General features: G+C 40.0%; 1 protein-coding gene across 1 annotated transcript; it reads left to right on the top strand.

Moving 5' to 3' along the window:
- The first annotated feature begins 3,297 nt into the window (after nucleotides 1–3,297).
- syt8 (synaptotagmin VIII) lies at nucleotides 3,298–18,606 on the top strand. Its single transcript, XM_041796118.1, has 9 exons — nucleotides 3,298–3,389; nucleotides 11,764–11,952; nucleotides 12,183–12,355; nucleotides 12,705–12,800; nucleotides 14,515–14,682; nucleotides 14,776–14,943; nucleotides 15,166–15,283; nucleotides 15,740–15,873; nucleotides 17,718–18,606. Exons 2-9 carry the CDS (start codon nucleotides 11,790–11,792, stop codon nucleotides 17,952–17,954), a joined length of 1,257 nt encoding a protein of 418 aa, XP_041652052.1. The 5' UTR covers nucleotides 3,298–3,389; nucleotides 11,764–11,789; the 3' UTR covers nucleotides 17,955–18,606.

The following is an 18,606-nucleotide window of genomic DNA, read 5'->3' as shown; positions in this document are numbered from 1 at the left end:
TGTGCTTTTCTAAAAAAAATAGAACCCACAAAATTTTAGCGTTACAAAAGAAATGTGAAAGAACTTAAGGGATCCACTTTTAAATGTGCAAATTTTGAGAGAAGAAAAATGGAAATTTAAAGGTGAATAAGTGAATAAACAAGACTAAAATAACAATTTTAAAGTCATAAATTAATAGAAAAATACACATTTTTAAGGTTAAAATAGTCTTAAATTTCAAAAAAATAAATAAATCAAAGTCAAATTAGTTTTTTTTTAACCTAAAATTTTAAGTTGGTTTTCTTGTAAATTTCTGCCATAACAAACTTCTTTTTTTCTTGAAAATTAACTGCTTTATTTAAAGTAGGCTAGATTTGCTCTAATACGCATTCATAGATCTAATCCTGAAATGTAACAAATTTTGTTTGGAAAAAAAATCCCCCCCCTATGGCTGTGGAAGCTAATTTAGTGAAGTTTTCCACTGAAAACTGACATCTTTACATGTATTGTGCACTAATTGTCATCAGTATTGCTTGTAGGTGTACTTCAGTGGCTGATGTTTCTAGTAAATACCTCGATAAAAGAATATTCAACATTATACGACCAGCTCTAGTCAGAAACACTCCATGCATTACCTGGATTTAAATCTGATTCCTCTCTTGCAGCAGATAAAAATGATTCCTGGTGTAGAAAATTCTGACTTCACTCTTGTATAATGTCTGTCTATAAAAACATTAAGGTCCTGGTGGAGTTTCACACTTCAAATGAACAGAAATATAAAAATAAGCCAACTAATTCATAAGAGAAGACACTAGATTGTACAGATGTAGACAGAGCAAAGAGTTTAGAAGGAAGGAAATTCACTCAAATAAATGTTGAAAAATAAGAATATGCACAGCTTTTTTTTAGCTGAGTTGCTCTGAATTTACACGTTCTTTTCAGTCAAATGCTGCAGCACATCAGTAAGCTCAACACCTACTGAGACACTGATGATTTGTGCAGGTATGTGTTGACAACATGCTTAAAAAAGGAGCCACAGCAGATTTCTGTCTGTTAGTGCTGATTTAACCCTTGAGAGTCTGATGTAAATTCAGTTGTAGTGAAAAACTGTTGAAGGCTGCTGTGCAACGGTTTCCTGCTCTGATAACTTCACTGTGACGGTCTCTGGATGCTTTTTGCTTTTCTCATCATTTAAACAAATAAATGCAGTCTCAGTTAAATAAAAAAGAATGTGTGATTGCTTTCATTATCCATGTGGAACAAGCATTTTCATCACAGAACTGTGCCAAGTTTAAGAGACAGAACACAACTTTTGACATCAGCCTCTTTTTTACACAGCTGTGTTTACAGATTTTGCCCTCTACATCTGATGGTTGATATCCACAAAAAATTTGGCCCTTTAAAGGAGTTGAAGTGAGGTTTCATCGAGAGAGAGGAGCAGCAGCTGCCCAACAGCCACCCATTTGCTGGACCGTTGCTCAGTGCTCCAAAGTCCTGTTTTCATTTGTGAAACATGGTCCCAGAATCTTTCAGGTCTTGAGGTCCAGTGTTTCCACTCTCCACAGTCAGTGATGGTTTGAGGTCCATGTCAGCTGCTGTTGTTGGTCCACTGCTCTTTCTTAAGTCTAGAGTCCATGCTGTCAGCCGTCTACCCAGAGATCTTAGATCCCTTCATGCTTCCATCTGCTGAGAACCTTTATGGAGATCCTGATTTCCTTTCAGTCGTCCCACAGTGAAGACAGGACTACCAGAAACTGGTTTACTGACCATGGTATTACTGTGTTTGATTCTGACCTGCACCTTGTAGAGTACTGATCATCAGCTGGCAGTCTGAGGGCCACACCAGGCCCCCCAAGGCTTACTATTTGGCCCCCAGAAGATCATTAAATTCAGAAAAGGAGGAAAAGAAGATGTCGTGGTTTTAAGAGTATCTTTTGGTTTTAAATCTCTGCAGCTTTTAAATTCTTCAAAAACTATTTATATTTAAATAGTTTTAGAACATTTTATCTGTTCTTACAAAGAATCTCTTGTCAGCCTTTATTAGTAAATATTTTAAAGATATATTTTTTAAAAAATGGTTAAGACTGCTGGAAATGTTGCAAAAATGGCCAGATAAAGTAATGAAAAATGGTTAGAGAGTGGCAAAAAGGGACACAAATTGGCAGGAAAAGTAGTGAAAAGAGGTTAAAATGGTAAAAATAGGAAAAAAATGGGTTAAAAGTAGCAAAAATCATGGACAAAAAGTAATACAAAAGGGATTAAAAAGTGGCAGAAATGGATAAAAGAGTGGCAAAAGTTGATGAAACATGAAGGGAAAGGGGTAAATAGGTGTAATGGTAAAAATTGGGTTAGAGAGGCATAAGGGGGCAAAAAGTGTCAAAAATGTTTTAAAAGTGGCAAAAATAGCCTGGTAAGTATTGAGAAAGGTTTAAAGGGCAGTACACAGGGGAAATAATTGGCAGGAGAGTGACTTAAAGAGATTAAAGAGAGGCCAAATGAGCGGAAAGTGGCAAAACTTAATTTGTGTAAAAGGAGGTCCAACCAAGTACTGAGTGCATAAATGAGCAGAATTTTCCTGATTGTAGATGTTTCTGTGTCTTTAAGCTGTGAGCTGTAATCATCAACATTTAAACAAAAAAGTCATGAAATATTTCCCTTTGTATGAGAAAAATCTAGAATGTCAAAGTTTAACATCTTGAATTAAATCACAGAGAAAAAAAAAAACTTGCACCTGAACATGGTGTCCCAACTTTTTTGGAACAGAAGCGTTTCATTCTACAAAGAACCCCAAATCATAGATATATGTCTGAGGTTTGTGACCAATGAAGTGGCTTGGATTGTGCACCATTCTAGATACCTATTTATCATAAGCTGCAGCCACACCTCACCAAGATGGCCGCCGTTTCAATGCACTTTGCAAGCCATGAGGAGGTAAACATCTCTGAGCAATGACAGTATGGTTTTGACGATGTCAGTATGACTGATGTTTGTTTGTTGTTTATATCTTCAGTTTGTGTTTAGTGATGTTTTATCATTTAATGTCTTTAAGGATATTAAAAAGAACTTTAACCTCACAGAGGCCCTTTCAGATAAAGTTTGAAGTACCCCATTCATATTCTCGTCCCAGTGTCTTGTTCTCTGCTCTGACTCATATTTGAATAACTGCTGTTGTAGCAGCAGTGACTCCACCTCTGTTTGAACACCGAGCACCGTGTCGCTGTGTTCGTGTGTGTGTTCAGCAGGCGTGGTGGCTCCTGCAGGTCCGAGTGGATTCACTGTGAGAGTGGAAAATGGTCGACTGACGCTCAGCAGGAGAGACTCAGAGATCCAACAGCCGACTGAACAAACGCAGAAGAAATGAGATTTAAATAAAAGAAAAGAAGAGGCCTTAAAGTCTCAGACTTACCCAGGTACGGCTGTGTTTAAAGAACCTGTTATAGCCTTATTATTTAGTTTTAAATGACAAAAACTCGTTGTTGCTTTCTCCTTTATTGTGGTGACAAATACAGAGAGAAACTTAGAAGTTGTAAACGTCAATTTTGCAGTTGATTTGTGAGCCTGTCGACATAAAATTGCCTGGTTGTTTGGTCAGCAGTCATGTGACTGCTTGGTTTGTTTGTGGGTTAATCCCAAAAAACTCAGCAGACACTTTCACTGTTCAAAAAACAAAATTCACTCGTCTATCTTTATTTTCCCGTCATCTCCATGTGACCTGATTCTCCAGCCCTTCTTTACTTTCTTGTTTTTTTTGTGCTGCAGGTGTGAATGCAAACTGCTCATTATTTCATTCAGATGTTTTCTTACTCGGCTCTTGGTAAAGTCTCGACTGACTTCCGGGTTAGTCTTTATGATCATGAGGTTGGTAATATTCAGGAAAATTCACTGCAAGCAGGCAGACAGGGTTAATGTTGTTTACAGACATAACTATTCAATATGCAATAGATGCAATATTCTCAAAGTTATTTCCACTTTGATGCTGTAAATGCATACAAGTGTACATGCACAGCAGAAACTAAAGGGTTGAAATCTCAGGGTTAATCGTTTCATTGAATTTAACTCCATTCTGAGTGAACTGGACTTCAGTGTTGGAGTAATTTGACAGTGTTGATCCATTCAGGGTTAAATAATCTCTGTAGAAAGACCATCATCTAAGCCAGGCCTAGTCAATTAGTGGCCCAGGGGCCACATTCGGTCCAGAACTACGGTCATGCCAGAGATTCGGAAGGCAAGTTTTCATAAATTCCCACAGTATTTCAGACTGTGAACGTGTGGCTAGTGACGCTGACAGAAGTTGCCCAAAAATATTGAATATAAAACATGTCCTTTTCAACTGTAGCTGCAACTGTGCAGATTTAGTTTTTATGCATGCCTGGGTAAGATGTGACCAAGATTATTATTTACAGAATTTCATTTTATTTTTTCATTTTTATTCAAATGAAAATAACATTTCTACTACCTCAGATACGTTCAAATGCAGCTCTGTTGTTGAGTTTTATGCACTTTTTGACGTGTTTTTGTCATGTTGCCGAATTTACAAGGCAGACTATGAATAAAAGTGCATTTTTTTCATCAAATTAATCTGTATTGGTTTGAAATTTGACATTATCGGCTGCTTACTGGGTGCCAAGCATGTCTGGCCCAGGTACATTTCTAGATCTTAAAATTTGGCCCAGTTGAATCTGTAATTGAAAAGCCCTGATGTAAGCACTGCCCACTACCATTTAAAATCTTGGGAAATGCTTTGGCAGGGTTTTCCCATCATGTCCTTGGGCAGAGTGTTTCGATGTGTTTAGATGTTGCCTGTTGTACAGCGACCACCGGGATTCCTTTGGTCATGTTTCCAACAGAATCTTTGTTGTTTTTGACGTTAGACTTTTTTGCACCATGAATGAAGTTATCCACTGAGTTAGAGGCTTCCTGCCTGCAGCACTCAACATTATAAAGTTTAAGGTGGTATGTTTGTATTTACCAAAGTGCAGACTTGGATCCACTTTTGTCACTTTGTTTCACCGCATTTTTTCCACAGGTGAGGAACTCAAGGTGCCAACTCTGATTAAGTGTTGCTAATGCATTATGTTTTAATAATTCCAATTGTAAATACTCAAAACGAACACCCAAAGTGACAGGAAACGTTATTAAAAGTACACTGAGAAAGAAAATTTAAATATGAACAGAGTCCAAAGTGAAAATTTAACTCGGTGTGAAAATTATAAAATAAGAAAAAGTTTTCAAATTAACACTATGGCTGTTAAATTAACTCTGATGATTTTCCTGTGTAGTATTGCTATAAAGGCTGAAACTGTCGTTGTTTTTCTCAGATGTTCATGCTCAGTCTGTCATTTCCACCATTCACCACTGTCATTCTAACATATTTTAGGGCTAGCCTCTTTTGTGCCAAACCCCCATTTTCCACATACTAAGTCTGTGCAGCGATCCACTCATGACGACCAAAGCTTTCTTTTCAAACTTCACAGCTCCACTGTCCGTGCTCTGGTCTGTTTCCAGAGCGTCCCAAAGGTTCTGCTAAGTTCCACTCAATCTACAGTCCAGGTCTCTTCTCAGTATCTGAATAACAATCATTTCCACTATTTTAAAAGAGCGTGAAAATGAGTCGTTTATTTAGTCTGTTTCTGTGGTTTGACCTATGAAATGTGTAAACAGCTTCAGGCCGTTTGTGGAGTTGTCGTTAAGCAAACTTGTTTTTCAGCCACATTCTCTTTCCAGCTGATTAAAAACACAACAAATACTTCAACTCAGGCTCCTGATATCCTACCGTCTCATGTCTAATGTCTAATGTCAAATATTTCTAAAATCAAATCCCTGCTTTTATGTAGGTGTTGCTAACAGAACCTCAGCCAGACTAATGGATGTAAATATTAGCCTTAACTGCCAGTAAACATCGTCCACTATCAACTGTGAATACTGGTCCATACATCAGTCTATATCAGCTCATAGTTGGCCTGTCCGTGGTCTATATCAGCTAAAAACTTTCAGCCTATTTTGCTGTTAATTTCAGATAACGTCAGATGTAAATATTGGCCTAAACTGACTGAAATATTGATCTATATGGCTGTAAATATCAGCCATTATTATTTGTAACTCTTGGCTTAGTCTGTCTCTAAATATAAGCCCATATCAGCTGTTTATATCGGCCTTTATCAGCCTATGTCTGCTGTGAATCTTAAATAACTAGTGTTTAGAGTTTAAAGAAGGACCAGCAGACCTAAATCAGCCTACGTTGTTTTTTTTTCATCCTTAACTTTTAAAGATCATCTAAAGCAGTGGTTCTCAACTGATCCTGCCTCAGGATCCACCAGTTTGTCTTACAATAGATCGAGACTCAGGTTTCCAAAAAAATGTCAACAACACATGCTCAGTTAATGGAATACGTTGCAGTTTGGAGCATGATTGGACCAAAACACCTGATATAAAAAATGAAAAGGACAAAACGAGCACATTTTAGACCCTCTTTCCCAATCATTATGTGTCAGTTGTTGCCAATTTCCCAGAAAACTTGTGAAATTACTTCATTTTCATGGGAAAAGTAACAATTTATTGCAAGATACAAGATTCAGCTAGTTGAAATATTGATCAGACATTTAAATTAACCCAATTTTACAGTAAAACAGGGTAAAATTAAAGGTTTTGAAGCATGTCCAAAAGGACTTCAGGACTTTAGCCACCATTTTTTTTTTACACCTTGTCGCGACCTCTGAAAATTGCCCCTGACCCACTTTTGGGTCCCAACCCACCAGTTGAGAACCACTGGTCTAAAGGATAAAGGTTTTAGGACTGAACTAGATTTTTATGTTTGAATCAGCTAAAATGAAACTGAAGATGTTGACGTGTCAGATTCCATCAAATTCCAGCTCTACTGTTCTCAGCTATGTGAAAGAAAGAGGATAAACATGACGGTCTGGTCTCTGGACACACTTTAAAAATGTGAAATCTGCCTTTATTTCACTCATTTTAACATTAACCTATGTCTGCTGAGAAGCAGAGACCCTAACTCCAGGCCTCTAGTGAACATTTATGTGCTGCTCTCTGCTCAAACTTGTATCTGTAAGTAAAATGTGTTACTCCGCTTTTCTGCTGTAGAAGAAGAAGTGTATTTGAGTCCTCCTGCTGCCTCAGATGTGCTGCTGTTGATGTGATTTTCCTGCTCATTACTGTGAAATCTAAAGATGGAGGGAGGAGACGTTTCCTCTTCTTGATGAAACGGTTTGAGGGTTGTTTAAAGGAAAAAGTCCTCTCTCTCTCTGCTGGACGTCACCTCCTTCCTCTTCACTCTTATTCCAAAACTTCTATTGTTTCTGAGCTTCAGCCTCTGGCCGGCTCCAGGAGATGTTGATAACTCTGTAAAAGCCACCAATAGTGAGTAAAATACTTCATTTATCGTTTTATGAAGACAGAGCAGGACAGGCCAGTGTTGTTTGTTTAACATAAAAGTATTTTTGGTGCTTTTTTGATTGTTAATGCATACTGAACAGTTTGTACCCCTGCAAACAAGTGGAAAGGTAGAAGAGGAGAATATTTATCCTAAGACCGATGCATGCAAGTCTACAAAATTAAGGACAGTTTCATTTACAACACTTGTTCCAGAAAAGTTGGAAAGCAGAATGCACTGATTTTAAATCTCATAAACGAGTATTTTATTCACAGTAGAACAGAAACAACATATCAAATGTTGAAACTGAGACATTTTAACATTTTGTGAAAACATTAGCTCAGTTTGAATTTGATGGCAGCAACACAGCTCAAAAAGGTAGGGACAGGGCAACAGAAGGCTGGAAAAGTAAATGGTACTAATGAAAAACATGACTGGAGGTGCATTTTACTGCTATTATGCAGCAGGTCAGTGACATGACTGGGTAGAAGTAGAAGTTTACAGTCGTTGAAAACGGTGTCTAAAAACTGTGGAACAACTTCAGAAAATCTTCCAAAACGTAGAACTGCAAAGACTGTGAATCTCCCTTCATAATATCATCAAAAGATTGATAGAATCTGGAGAAATCTCTGTCCACAAGGGACCATCAAGGTCAATGATGGATCTTTATAATCTCTAGGCCCTCAGAAGACTCTGCATTAAAAACAGGCATGATTCTGTACTGAAGTCACTGCCTGGGCTCAGGAACACTTCCAGAAATCATTGGCTGTCAACACAGCTGGCCGTGTCATCCACAAAATGTGCAAAGATGAAGCCATATGTAGACAGGATCCAGGAACACTGCCGTCTTCTCTGGACCAAAGCTCATTTAACATGGACAGAGGAAACATGGAGAACTGTTCTGTGGTCAGAGGAAACCACAGACACCGTGTCCTGTGGACTAAAGAGGAGAGGGAGCATCCAGCTTGTTGTCCTGGCTCAGCTCTAAAGCCTGCATCTCTGATGGTATGAAGCTGCATTAGTGCCTATGGTGTGGACAGCTCTAACATCTAGAAAGGAACTATCAATGCTGCTAAACCACATACCACATCCATCACAACAGCATGGCTTCACAGGAGGAGAGTCCGGGTCCTGGACTGGTCTGCTTGCAGTCCAGACCTTTGACCAATAGAAAACATTTGGAGCATCAGAAAAGGAAGACGGCCCAGGACTGCTGAGCAGCTAGAATCCCACATCGGACAAGAATGGGACAACATTCCTCTCCCATTAACTGGACGCTACCCAATGGTAAACATGTCCCTACTTTTTAGACGTGCTGCTGCTGTTAAATCAAAGCATTTTCTGAGTGTGTGTACCTATCAGAGACTCTGTAGTGTGGGTAGTTCAGGTGTAATTATATAAGTGTGTATTTCCTCCTCTCTGTTGACTTACACACATCCTCATGTCGGCTAACACTGAAACAGTGCTGGAGCTGTGAGCAGAGAGGTTATCACTGTTTGTTCATGGTGGAGTTTTCCACTCGGCTGTCTGATCGCTCCCATGTTTGATTTCATACTTCACTGTTGTCAGGAAACATCCAGGAGCGGGATTCTTCCTCCAAGGAGTTTTTAACTAGAAAATTTTCAGAATCAAGACTTTTTCTAGGAATTTCACCTTTAAAATGAAGACTACATGAAAAAAGTCGGTTTAGTTTGGTCAGGGAGACTGAAACAAGACTAAAATGTTGGTGCTGGACTGTTGGATGTTTTAAATCAGTGATATTTGTCCACCGTGACGCTGTGTATTTTAAATCTGTTTGAGCACTGATGAGAGTGTTTATGCTGATATTGATTTTACCTTATACCTAATAAAATTACTTCAGAAAAAAGATGTTTAAACTAAAAATAAAACTAAAGTGCAAAGACATGTTATCAACTAAAATTTGTGTTTTATATTATCTATTTATTTGTTGCTTGTTCTTGTTATATACATTTTTTTTTTTTTGAGAAACTGGCCTTATCTTCACAGGAAAAGGGTAAAATGAAGAATTGTGCTGGGAAGGTATGAAACCTGAGGGCTTATGTAGTACCTACAGAAAATATTCACTGCCTAGGATATACACTGTTTCTGTTTAGCTTTCTCTGGATGCTTCGGCTCATTGTCTTACTGGAAAATAAATCTCCCAAGCTGCAGTTCTCTCGCAGACTGAATAAGATCATCCTCTAAGACAGTGGTTTTCAAACTTTTTTCACCCAAGGCACACCTGAGGTTAAGCCAAAGTCTGAAGGCACACCATTCATATCAATACAAAATAGACCTTTCAAATAATATCACAGTCAAGGTGGCCTATATGGGGAGAGCTTTCTGGGGCCCAGCCAACTGGGGGGATCATGGAGATGGAAAAGTGGGAAGGTGGCAAAAATGGGTTAAAAGTGATGAAAAGAACATGACAAAGTTGAGCAAAAAATGGCATGACAAAGTCAGAGAAACTGGTAAAAATTTTTTTTTAAAAAGTAGCCAAAAAATGGGTTGAAATTGAAAGTGTCAAAATAGTGGCAAAAATGGGTTACAAGTGGCCTAAATGGTTAAATGTTGTAAAAAGGTAGTAAAAATGGGTTAAAAGTAATTTAAAAAAGGACAAACATGGGCAAAAAGTGGCCAAACAATAGCAAAAAAGTGGCAAGAAGGAAGTAAAAAATGGATTAAATGTGGCAAAAATGGATCAAAAGTAGTAATAAGAAGTGGTGAAAATGCTAAAAAGCAGCACAGTGGCTTAAGTTGTCAAAGGAAGTGGCAGAAATGGGTAGAAACATTGGTTAACTTGGTTAAAAATAACATGAATATGTAAATATTTCAACCCAATAACAGCTTGCCATGCTTTCCAGCTCTTAATGAGGTAACTGTTAGCCAGGATGCTAGCACCAATGCCACTGATCCAACACACACACACACACACACAGGTATCATCAATAAATCACAAACCCATTCTCTGGGGTTTTTCAGGGGTCCAGCCAGATCTGTGGGCAGGCCTGCTTACAAATTCCCACGGCACACATCGACCTTCCTTAAGGCACACTAGTGTGCCTTGCCACACCATTTGAGAACCACTGATCTAGCATTTTCCGATAGTTAGTTGCATTCATTTTACCCTCTACCTTTACAAGCCTTCCTGGGCTGGCTGCTAAGAAGCATCCCCACAGCATGATGCTTTCACCACCATGTTTCACAGTGTGAATGGTGTGTCTGATCTCCAAAAAGCTCCATTCTGGTCTCATCAGACCAAAGAACTTTCTCCCTCTTGACCATGGAGTCTCCCACATGCCTTTTGGTGAACTCTAGTCCAGACTGAATCTGAGTTTTCTTCAACAGTGTCTTCCTCTTTGCCACTCTCCCATAAAGCTCTGACTGCTGAAGAACCCGGCCAACAGTTGTTGTCTGCAGAGTCTCTCCATCTCAGCTGATGAAGCTTGGAACTCCTTCAGAGTAGTCATAGGAGTCTTGGTGTCCTCTCTCTCTAGTCTCCTTCTTGCACGCTCACTCAGTTTGTGAGGACGGTCTGATCTAGGCAGATTTACACATGTGACCTATTCCTTCATTTCTTCATGATGGATTTAACTGAACTCTGGGGGATGTTCAGAGACTAGGAAATGTTTTTGCATCCATCCCCTGACTTATAGTTTTCAAAAAGCTTTTCTGAGTTGCTTGAAGTGTAACTTTGTCTTCATGGTGAAATAGTAGCCAGGAGTAACGATTAACTGACATGACTTTGTAGAAATCTGTTTTCACTCTGATATTTAAAAGTTATTTTTGTTTGTTCTTTTTTGTTAAAAAGCTAAATTATATTAACCATGATTGATTTATAAAATTAAAAAATGGAAACACATTTAAGTGGGTGAGTACTTCTTTGAAACACTGTAATTAAGCATAAAACTGGAACAAAACGTTTTGAGTTTTCATCGACTAAAACTAGACCAAAACTTTCAAGAGTGAAATGTGACAAACTTTAAAGGTATTTTGGTCCAAAGCAAGGAAAACACTAAATTTAAAAGCAGTAAATGCAGACTCTGCTGGTGCAAAAACGTTCCTCAGCTGCATCCAATCAGTGATCAGCAGTCTCGTCACATGCAGCATGTGACTACAGCAGTAGGGTATGTGTTTTAAACATTTTTAGGTTATACACTTTCAAAGCATGGCTTTATTCTCATTTTTGAATCAACCAATCACAGCTCTACAAATAATATGTTACACCTAGCAACAGTGTAAACCCCGCCTCCTCCTGCTGGGACTCTTTGTTGTCATTTTTCCAGGGTCATGGCCAGAAATCACTCCTCTTTGAGCTAGAATTTAAAACCACGTAGAGGAAAATTTTCATGGACAGCTGCTCTGAAATCTCTAAGTCTCTCTTCTCCTGTTTCTAGAACTTTCTTTCTTCATCCTCCTCATCATGCCTGTCGTCCGTCGATCACCAGTCTCCTCTCATGCTTTCCCTCGTGCACCGCCATCACCAGCTCCTCCCATCACCAATATCTCCACCACCCATTCTCACACCAACACCACCATCCATCCAGCTGCTGGTTTCATCCACGGCCTGCTGGACGGCATCCCCTGTAAGTCAGCAGCCACACCATCCTCTTCATCCTCATCATCCTCCTGTCCAGATAATCTGATACTTCATTTAATTAGAGCGCAGGTTTAGAAAAGAGTTTAAATAAAGCAGGTATTATTACTAGTGTTATATCAAGGTTTGAAAATCTGCTATCAAACCAAAAAGCTTTGAATGATTTTGGTCATAGTTTAATTTTAAAAGTCGTTTCAATAACGTTCATGTTCCCCGCAGTGCCTCGGTGGGCGGTGTACATCATCTTCGTGGTCGGCGTTCTGGCCATCCTGCTCTGCTGTCTGTTCGTCTGCCACAGGTGCTGCTGCAAGTCAAACAAGAAGAAACAGCAGAAGAAGAAGGACGAGAAGATCAGTCTGACTGAAGTGAACGGGAAGACAACTACGGCTCTGGTGAGTGGCAGCGCCCCCTGGTGTTACGTCTGTTGGCAGGTATGTTTACCTGTCAGTTATAAAAACTGGACTCACAGGTGAAGTTCAGAGAAATCTCTGAGATGTTCCAGCTCCTCTGTGATTTATTCCCTGACAGAACTGATCCCCATATTTGAAGTCCAGGACCCTCTAGGGGGCGCCAGAGATCTCAGAGACTTTTTCTGTTTTAAGGTCATCAGAGTGAGATTTGAACATACTAAAACCATGATAAAACTTCTGAAATATAACACATGTGCATTCATTTGATTCAACGATCAGGACATCGGGGAGAATTCCTCGTTAATACAGACTGACTCGTTTGTGTGTTTAGGTTCAGCCGGATGTGAACGATGTGGACTACGGCTCGGCCAGACAGTACAGGGGAAAGCTGCTCTACTCTCTGGACTACAACGCCGCTCAGTCTGAGGTGATTTAACCCCAAATATTACACATATTACACTGCCCATGGACATCACAGTAACAGTTAGATAGTCTTTACATGACAACAGAATGCTTAATGGCTGCAGAAGCCAGCAGAGACATAATCGTACAAATCTAGTAATATAACTGTACTGCATCATTCCATATGGTCCTTTGGCTTCTCACTAGTCTTTCCCGGTTTCACCACCCTCAAAAGCATGCTGTCTACGAGAGGGAACAACTGGGAATGCAGCAGCATTCAGAGATCTTCAGTGGGCACCAAAGTGCACTAAAATAAATTCTTACATAATCTAAATCTAATATGACCTTCCAAGGCTGATTGATTGGCTAAATTCTATGCATATCAAACTCCAGTCTCTCAGGCAGTGTCATGAACAGCTGCATCTTGCAAAGCTCAAAGCTGAAACAATTGCCTAAAAAGTGACTAAATCATTCAGTGTCTCACCTAATGGCTGGTTGTTTGGAAAAAAAATGCCATAATTGTGTCCTTTATAGTGCCTTCTGTTCAGCCAAATTTGATAAAATGCCTTCTAGAGTCCAGTTGTTTGACAGTACACCCTCTTTCGTGCCTTCTGAATGGCCAGAAATGATAAAGGGTCCTCTTTAGTGCACTCTAAATGGCTAAAACCTGACATTGTTTCCCTGTCGGTGCCCTCTGAGTTGCCTGTAAATGACCTAAACTCAACATAGTGCCCTCTTTGAAGCTCTCTGAGTGGCCAAAATCTAATAAGGGGCCTTCTGAGTGGCCTAAACTCAGCATAGTGCCTTCTCAAGCGCCCTCTGTATGGCAAAAATTTGATGGAGGGTCTTCTTTAGCGGACTCTAAGTAGCCAAAATCTGAAATTATGTCCTTGTTAGTCCTCTCTCAGTGGCTAATATTTGTCAAAACACCCTCTGAGTGGCCAAAACTGATAAAGTGCCCCCTAAATTACCTAAACTCAACACAGTGCCCTCTCTTAAGATCTCTGAGTGGCCAGAACTTTATAAAATTGCCTCTGAGTGACCTGAACTCAGCAAAGTGCCCTTTCAAGTTCCCTCTGAGTGGCAAAAAATTGACAAAGGGCCCTCTTTAGTGAACTCTAAGTAGTCAAAACCTAACATTGTTTTCCTTTCAGTGCCCCCCTGAGTGGCCTAAAATGGACAAGTGCCCTCTTATGAACCCTCTGAATGGCCAAAATTTGACAACATGATCTCCATAGTGCCGTCCAATCAGCCAAAGTTTGACAAATTGCCCTCTTAAGTATGTTCTGATTGGCCAAAACTAGACAAGGAACCCTCTTTAAGCATCTAAGTGGCCAAAAGCTATAAAGTTCCCCTTGGCTGTGCCCTCTAATTGGCCAATATTTGACAGTGCCCTCCAGAGTGCATTATGAGTGGACAAAATTTGACAAAATGCCCTCTTCAGTGCTCTTTGAGTTGTCAAAGTTTGATGAAGTGCCCCCAGAGTCCTTGTGATTGGCCAACATTTGACAAAACCCCCTTTGGGTTGCCCTTCCAGCTTGTTGGTGGCCCTCTTGTGGTCAGAACTTCAGAAATTGCATAAAGTGCTTGAGGTATGGACTACAACTTTTTGCATGTTGTTCCACCAAAGACAGCGGGGGCCCTTTGTATTATTTTTGCCCCTGCCCCTGAAACATCCTGCATCCACCACTGTCTCAAACACATTAAAAGTCATTATCTTCTGTTCTGCTCCTCAACAGCTCACCGTGGGAATCAAACAAGCCAGCAGCCTGAAGGCCATGGACCTGGGAGGGAGCTCGGACCCATACGTCAAAGTCTACATCTGCCCTGACAAAGCGAAAACCTGCGAGACCAAAGTGTTCAAGAACACGCTGAACCCCGTCTTCAATGAGAAGTTCAACTTCCAGGTAGGAGAGGGTTCAGGATGTAAGAGTGGATTCAGTGTCCTGGTAAACTAAAGATTGTTGTCAGAGAATCACAGCGGACGGATGTTTCCTCAGATATCCAAGTCGACCCTCTTGAAGTCGACGGTGGTCATGAAGGTGTACGACTTCAACAGATTCTCCAAACACAACATCATCGGAGAGCTGCGGGTGCAGCTCTGCAACGTCGACTGGAACCACGTCATCGAGGAGTGGGAGGACCTCGGCGAGCCCGCCAAGTTTGAGGTTTGATGTGTTTCTTTCAGTGTGTCTCTGCAGGTGACAGCCAAAACCTGAGGGATCATGTCTTCAGGCTGTCTGCCACACCTGTGAACCAGATACTTCAAGAACTCTTTAACAGATTTTCTTCAAACTTTGCACAAACCTTGACCATGACCCCACCAGTCACTGTTTTTATTCATACACTTCAGTGCTATAATCTACATATTTTTTAAAATTCATCTGCAGGATGAAAACCTTGGTGAGATCTGCTTCTCTCTGCGTTACGTTCCCACCGCCGGTAAACTGACGGTGGTGATCCTGGAGGCCAAAAACCTGAAGAGCATGGACATCAGCGGGACTTCAGGTCAGACAAACCTTTTATCAAACGGTTTTACATCCTCAAATATGAACCAGCAGTTCAGTTCTTCTGGTTGAAGGTAACTACATGGCTGTGAGCTCGTTCAACTGTCATTTTAAAAACAATCAAAGGGACAATAAAGGTTTTTCAAAAAGTAATAAATGCCACAAGTAAGATAAGATATAAGATAAGATATTCCTTTATTAGTCCCACATGAGGAAATTCCAATTTACAGCAGCAAAAAGTATCTTAGACAGAGCAGGCCATCGGCGACAGAAACCCGATAGAAATAGAGTACAAATAAGAGAAGTGTTGCAAGTAGCAAGTAGCACAAAGTGCTAAAAATCCAATCTTATTTTAATCATCAGTTAAGATTGTTTTCCATTAAAAATAAAGATTTTACCTCTTTGTACTTTGTGTTGGTTTTTAAAGGAGAAGTCTGACACTTCTTTGGTGTTTCAGATCCGTATGTGAAGGTTCAGCTGACTCTGGACAAGAGGAAGTGGAAGAAAAGAAAGACGACGGTAAAGAAGAAGACGCTAAGCCCTTATTTCAACGAGTCCTTCATCTTTGATGTGACATTCGACCAAATCCAGGTAACGCAACAGAACATATCACTGCAACTTTCATGGTGGTGTGTGTGTGTGTGGGTGTGTGTGTGCGTGTGTGTGGGGGGGGGGGGTTGCCTTTCCTAATGCAATTAAGTTAAAAAAAAATGCCACACAAAGTCACCAACTGGTTGGACAAAATATGCTGCACTGACCTTTTATGGTGAACTTCAAATGGACGTATTTTTCACATATTGCCTTTGTTTGTCTCCTCTAAATGGGGGGGGGGGGGGTCAAACTTGGGGCCCATGTTTCAGTTAAGTTGTGGTATTCTTACATTTAACCTGAATAATAATCACTCTTACCAAACCAACAAATATCCTAAATATCTTTTCTTTATTCGTTTGTAGCCTTCTTAAAACATAAACCCGTTTTCTTAAAAACAGAATAAAAGTGGGTTAAAAGTTGCTACAAGAGGTTAAAAATAGAAAAAAATTGGCAGAAAAGTGGTGAAATGGGATTTTAAAAGTAGCAGAAATGGGTTAGAAGTGGCAAAATTTAGAAATGAATAGCAATGAGTTAGAGTGACAAAAACATGTGGCAAATTTGGTGAAATGGGAATTAAAAGTGGAAAAAATGGTTGGAACAGGCTAAAATGGGTTAACTGAGTCAGAAAAATGGGCAAGAATGGGCATCACAGATCATGATAAGTGGTTAAAATGGGTAAAAATGGGTGTCAAAAGGGGTAAAAAGGAGCTATTAAAGCTAATAATGGGTCATACATTTTTAAAAACATTAAAACAGGCTACTCTTCACTTATTATTTTATTTACTTACTGATGATGGTTGAATACAACTCCAGACATAAAATTATCACTTCCTGAAGTCTTAACCAATCAGATCAGACTTGGGTGTCGGTGCCAGTCAGTATGGTTGTGTCAAAGACTAAAACTAAGGATATTTTTTTCTCCATTTTTATTTTATTTTAGTTAATTTTGTTAGCGCACATTACAATTTTAGTTAGTTTTCTTTTTTTTTGGTAAAGCTTTTTTTTTTTTAGCTTCAGTTAACTAAAATGACTTTTGAATTTTGGTTTTAGTTATTTAGTTAGTTTTAGTTCACTATAATAACCTTGATCTGGTGACCCCCTCTCAGTGTCTCACAACCCCCATGGGGTGCCCCAACCCCAACATTGAGAACCACTAGTCTACATGGACAAAAACTGACATAGAACTCTTTTTGGTACCCAAACTTTGACCAGTTGCCCTCTACTGTGTTCTCCAAAAGGACAAAATATTGACAGACTCTTAATTGCAAACTATAGAAGAAAATCCCCCCTTTGTTGCTCTCTAAACAAGCACGCTGCCTTCTCTAGTGCTCTCTAAATAGACAAAATCGACAAATTCCCCTCTTGAAATGGACAAAATTGAGGGATTGCCCTCCTTTTGCCCACTATTTATACAACTTTGATTGTGCTATTTTGTTGACAAAAATTGTGAGTAGCCCTCTGTGGTGCCCCCAAAATGGACAAATAATGACAATCTGATCACTTTGTTGACCTCTAAATAAAAACGTTGACATGCTGCCCTCTTTTGTGCCCTTTAAATGGACAAAATTTGATGAATTGCCCCAGTTGGTGCACTCTAAACTAAGTCTCCTTTATTACAACTGTTTGTGTCCCACCACATACAGCAGGTGCCCTCTTTTTGATTTTCGTCCACCACTGTTCTCAATGACCATGAAATAATTACAATCTAAAAATGGATCTTCAGCGATATAATCTCAAAATGTAAGCTTAGTTTTCATTTATGAGTTGAGATTTCTACCTCGTCCACATGTAGGTGGGTATTATTTCCTCCTTATATTAAGAGATTTTGCTCCTGTTGTCCCCAGAGGGTAAACCTGGTGATCTCAGTGTGGGACCACGACGACTTGACCCGCAACGACACCATGGGGAAGATCTTCCTGGGCTGCGACGCTACGGGGAACCAGCTGAGGCACTGGGCCGACATGTTGTCCAACCCACGGCGACCGGTCGCTCAGTGGCACAACCTCCTGTCGGCCCAGCAGGTCAACTCCACCCTGACCCTGAAAACCAAGATCCCACTGTCGAGCAGGCTGCCCTTCTGATGGACAAACACGCTCTCATAGGAGGAGGAAACATTTCAAAGCCATGGGAGCGAACACATTTAGACGTCATTTTTATAAATCCTCTTCTTGAGGGTAAATGATGACCTGATTATTTTGTATTTTACACTCAGCATTACCAAACATATGCTAGTTTTCTTTGTGAATTCTTTGTCACGTTTCATTGTTGAACTAGAGCACTTCTTTCTCCATCCATGGATTTATATCACACAACTCTAAAGCTGTGTTCAGACTAAAAATGAAAGAATAATCACTTTTTATTGATTAAGGCGAGTTACTACTCAGGCTAAGGATCTTTTATATGATTTACAGTCGTGCATATGTTTTAAGCATGTAAGGCACTGAGGGGTCATCATGGGGCCTCAAGTGAAACAACCTGGGCTGGAGGGGATGGATGCAGAATCAGTGACACATACACGTGTCATTCAGCCAAGGTCAAGCCTAAAGGCATTTCTTTAGTTGGGTCTTTTCACCCCTGGAGAAGGGCCCAGTGAGCGCCACCTCTTTTCAGGGCCTTAGAACATCCATGTCGTTGTTGTTGATGGTGCTGTCAACCCTCCTTTCCACCCAACGGCGCCCTCAGATGGGCTTATTCACCATCACAGGCCTTATTTCAGCCTCAATGTTTGGGATG

This window comes from Cheilinus undulatus, linkage group 9 (assembly GCF_018320785.1).
Source record: "Cheilinus undulatus linkage group 9, ASM1832078v1, whole genome shotgun sequence".
NCBI classification, from domain to species: Eukaryota; Metazoa; Chordata; class Actinopteri; order Labriformes; family Labridae; genus Cheilinus; species Cheilinus undulatus.
Note: the sequence above shows the minus strand (reverse complement) of the source record. Positions and strands in the feature narration are given on the sequence as shown.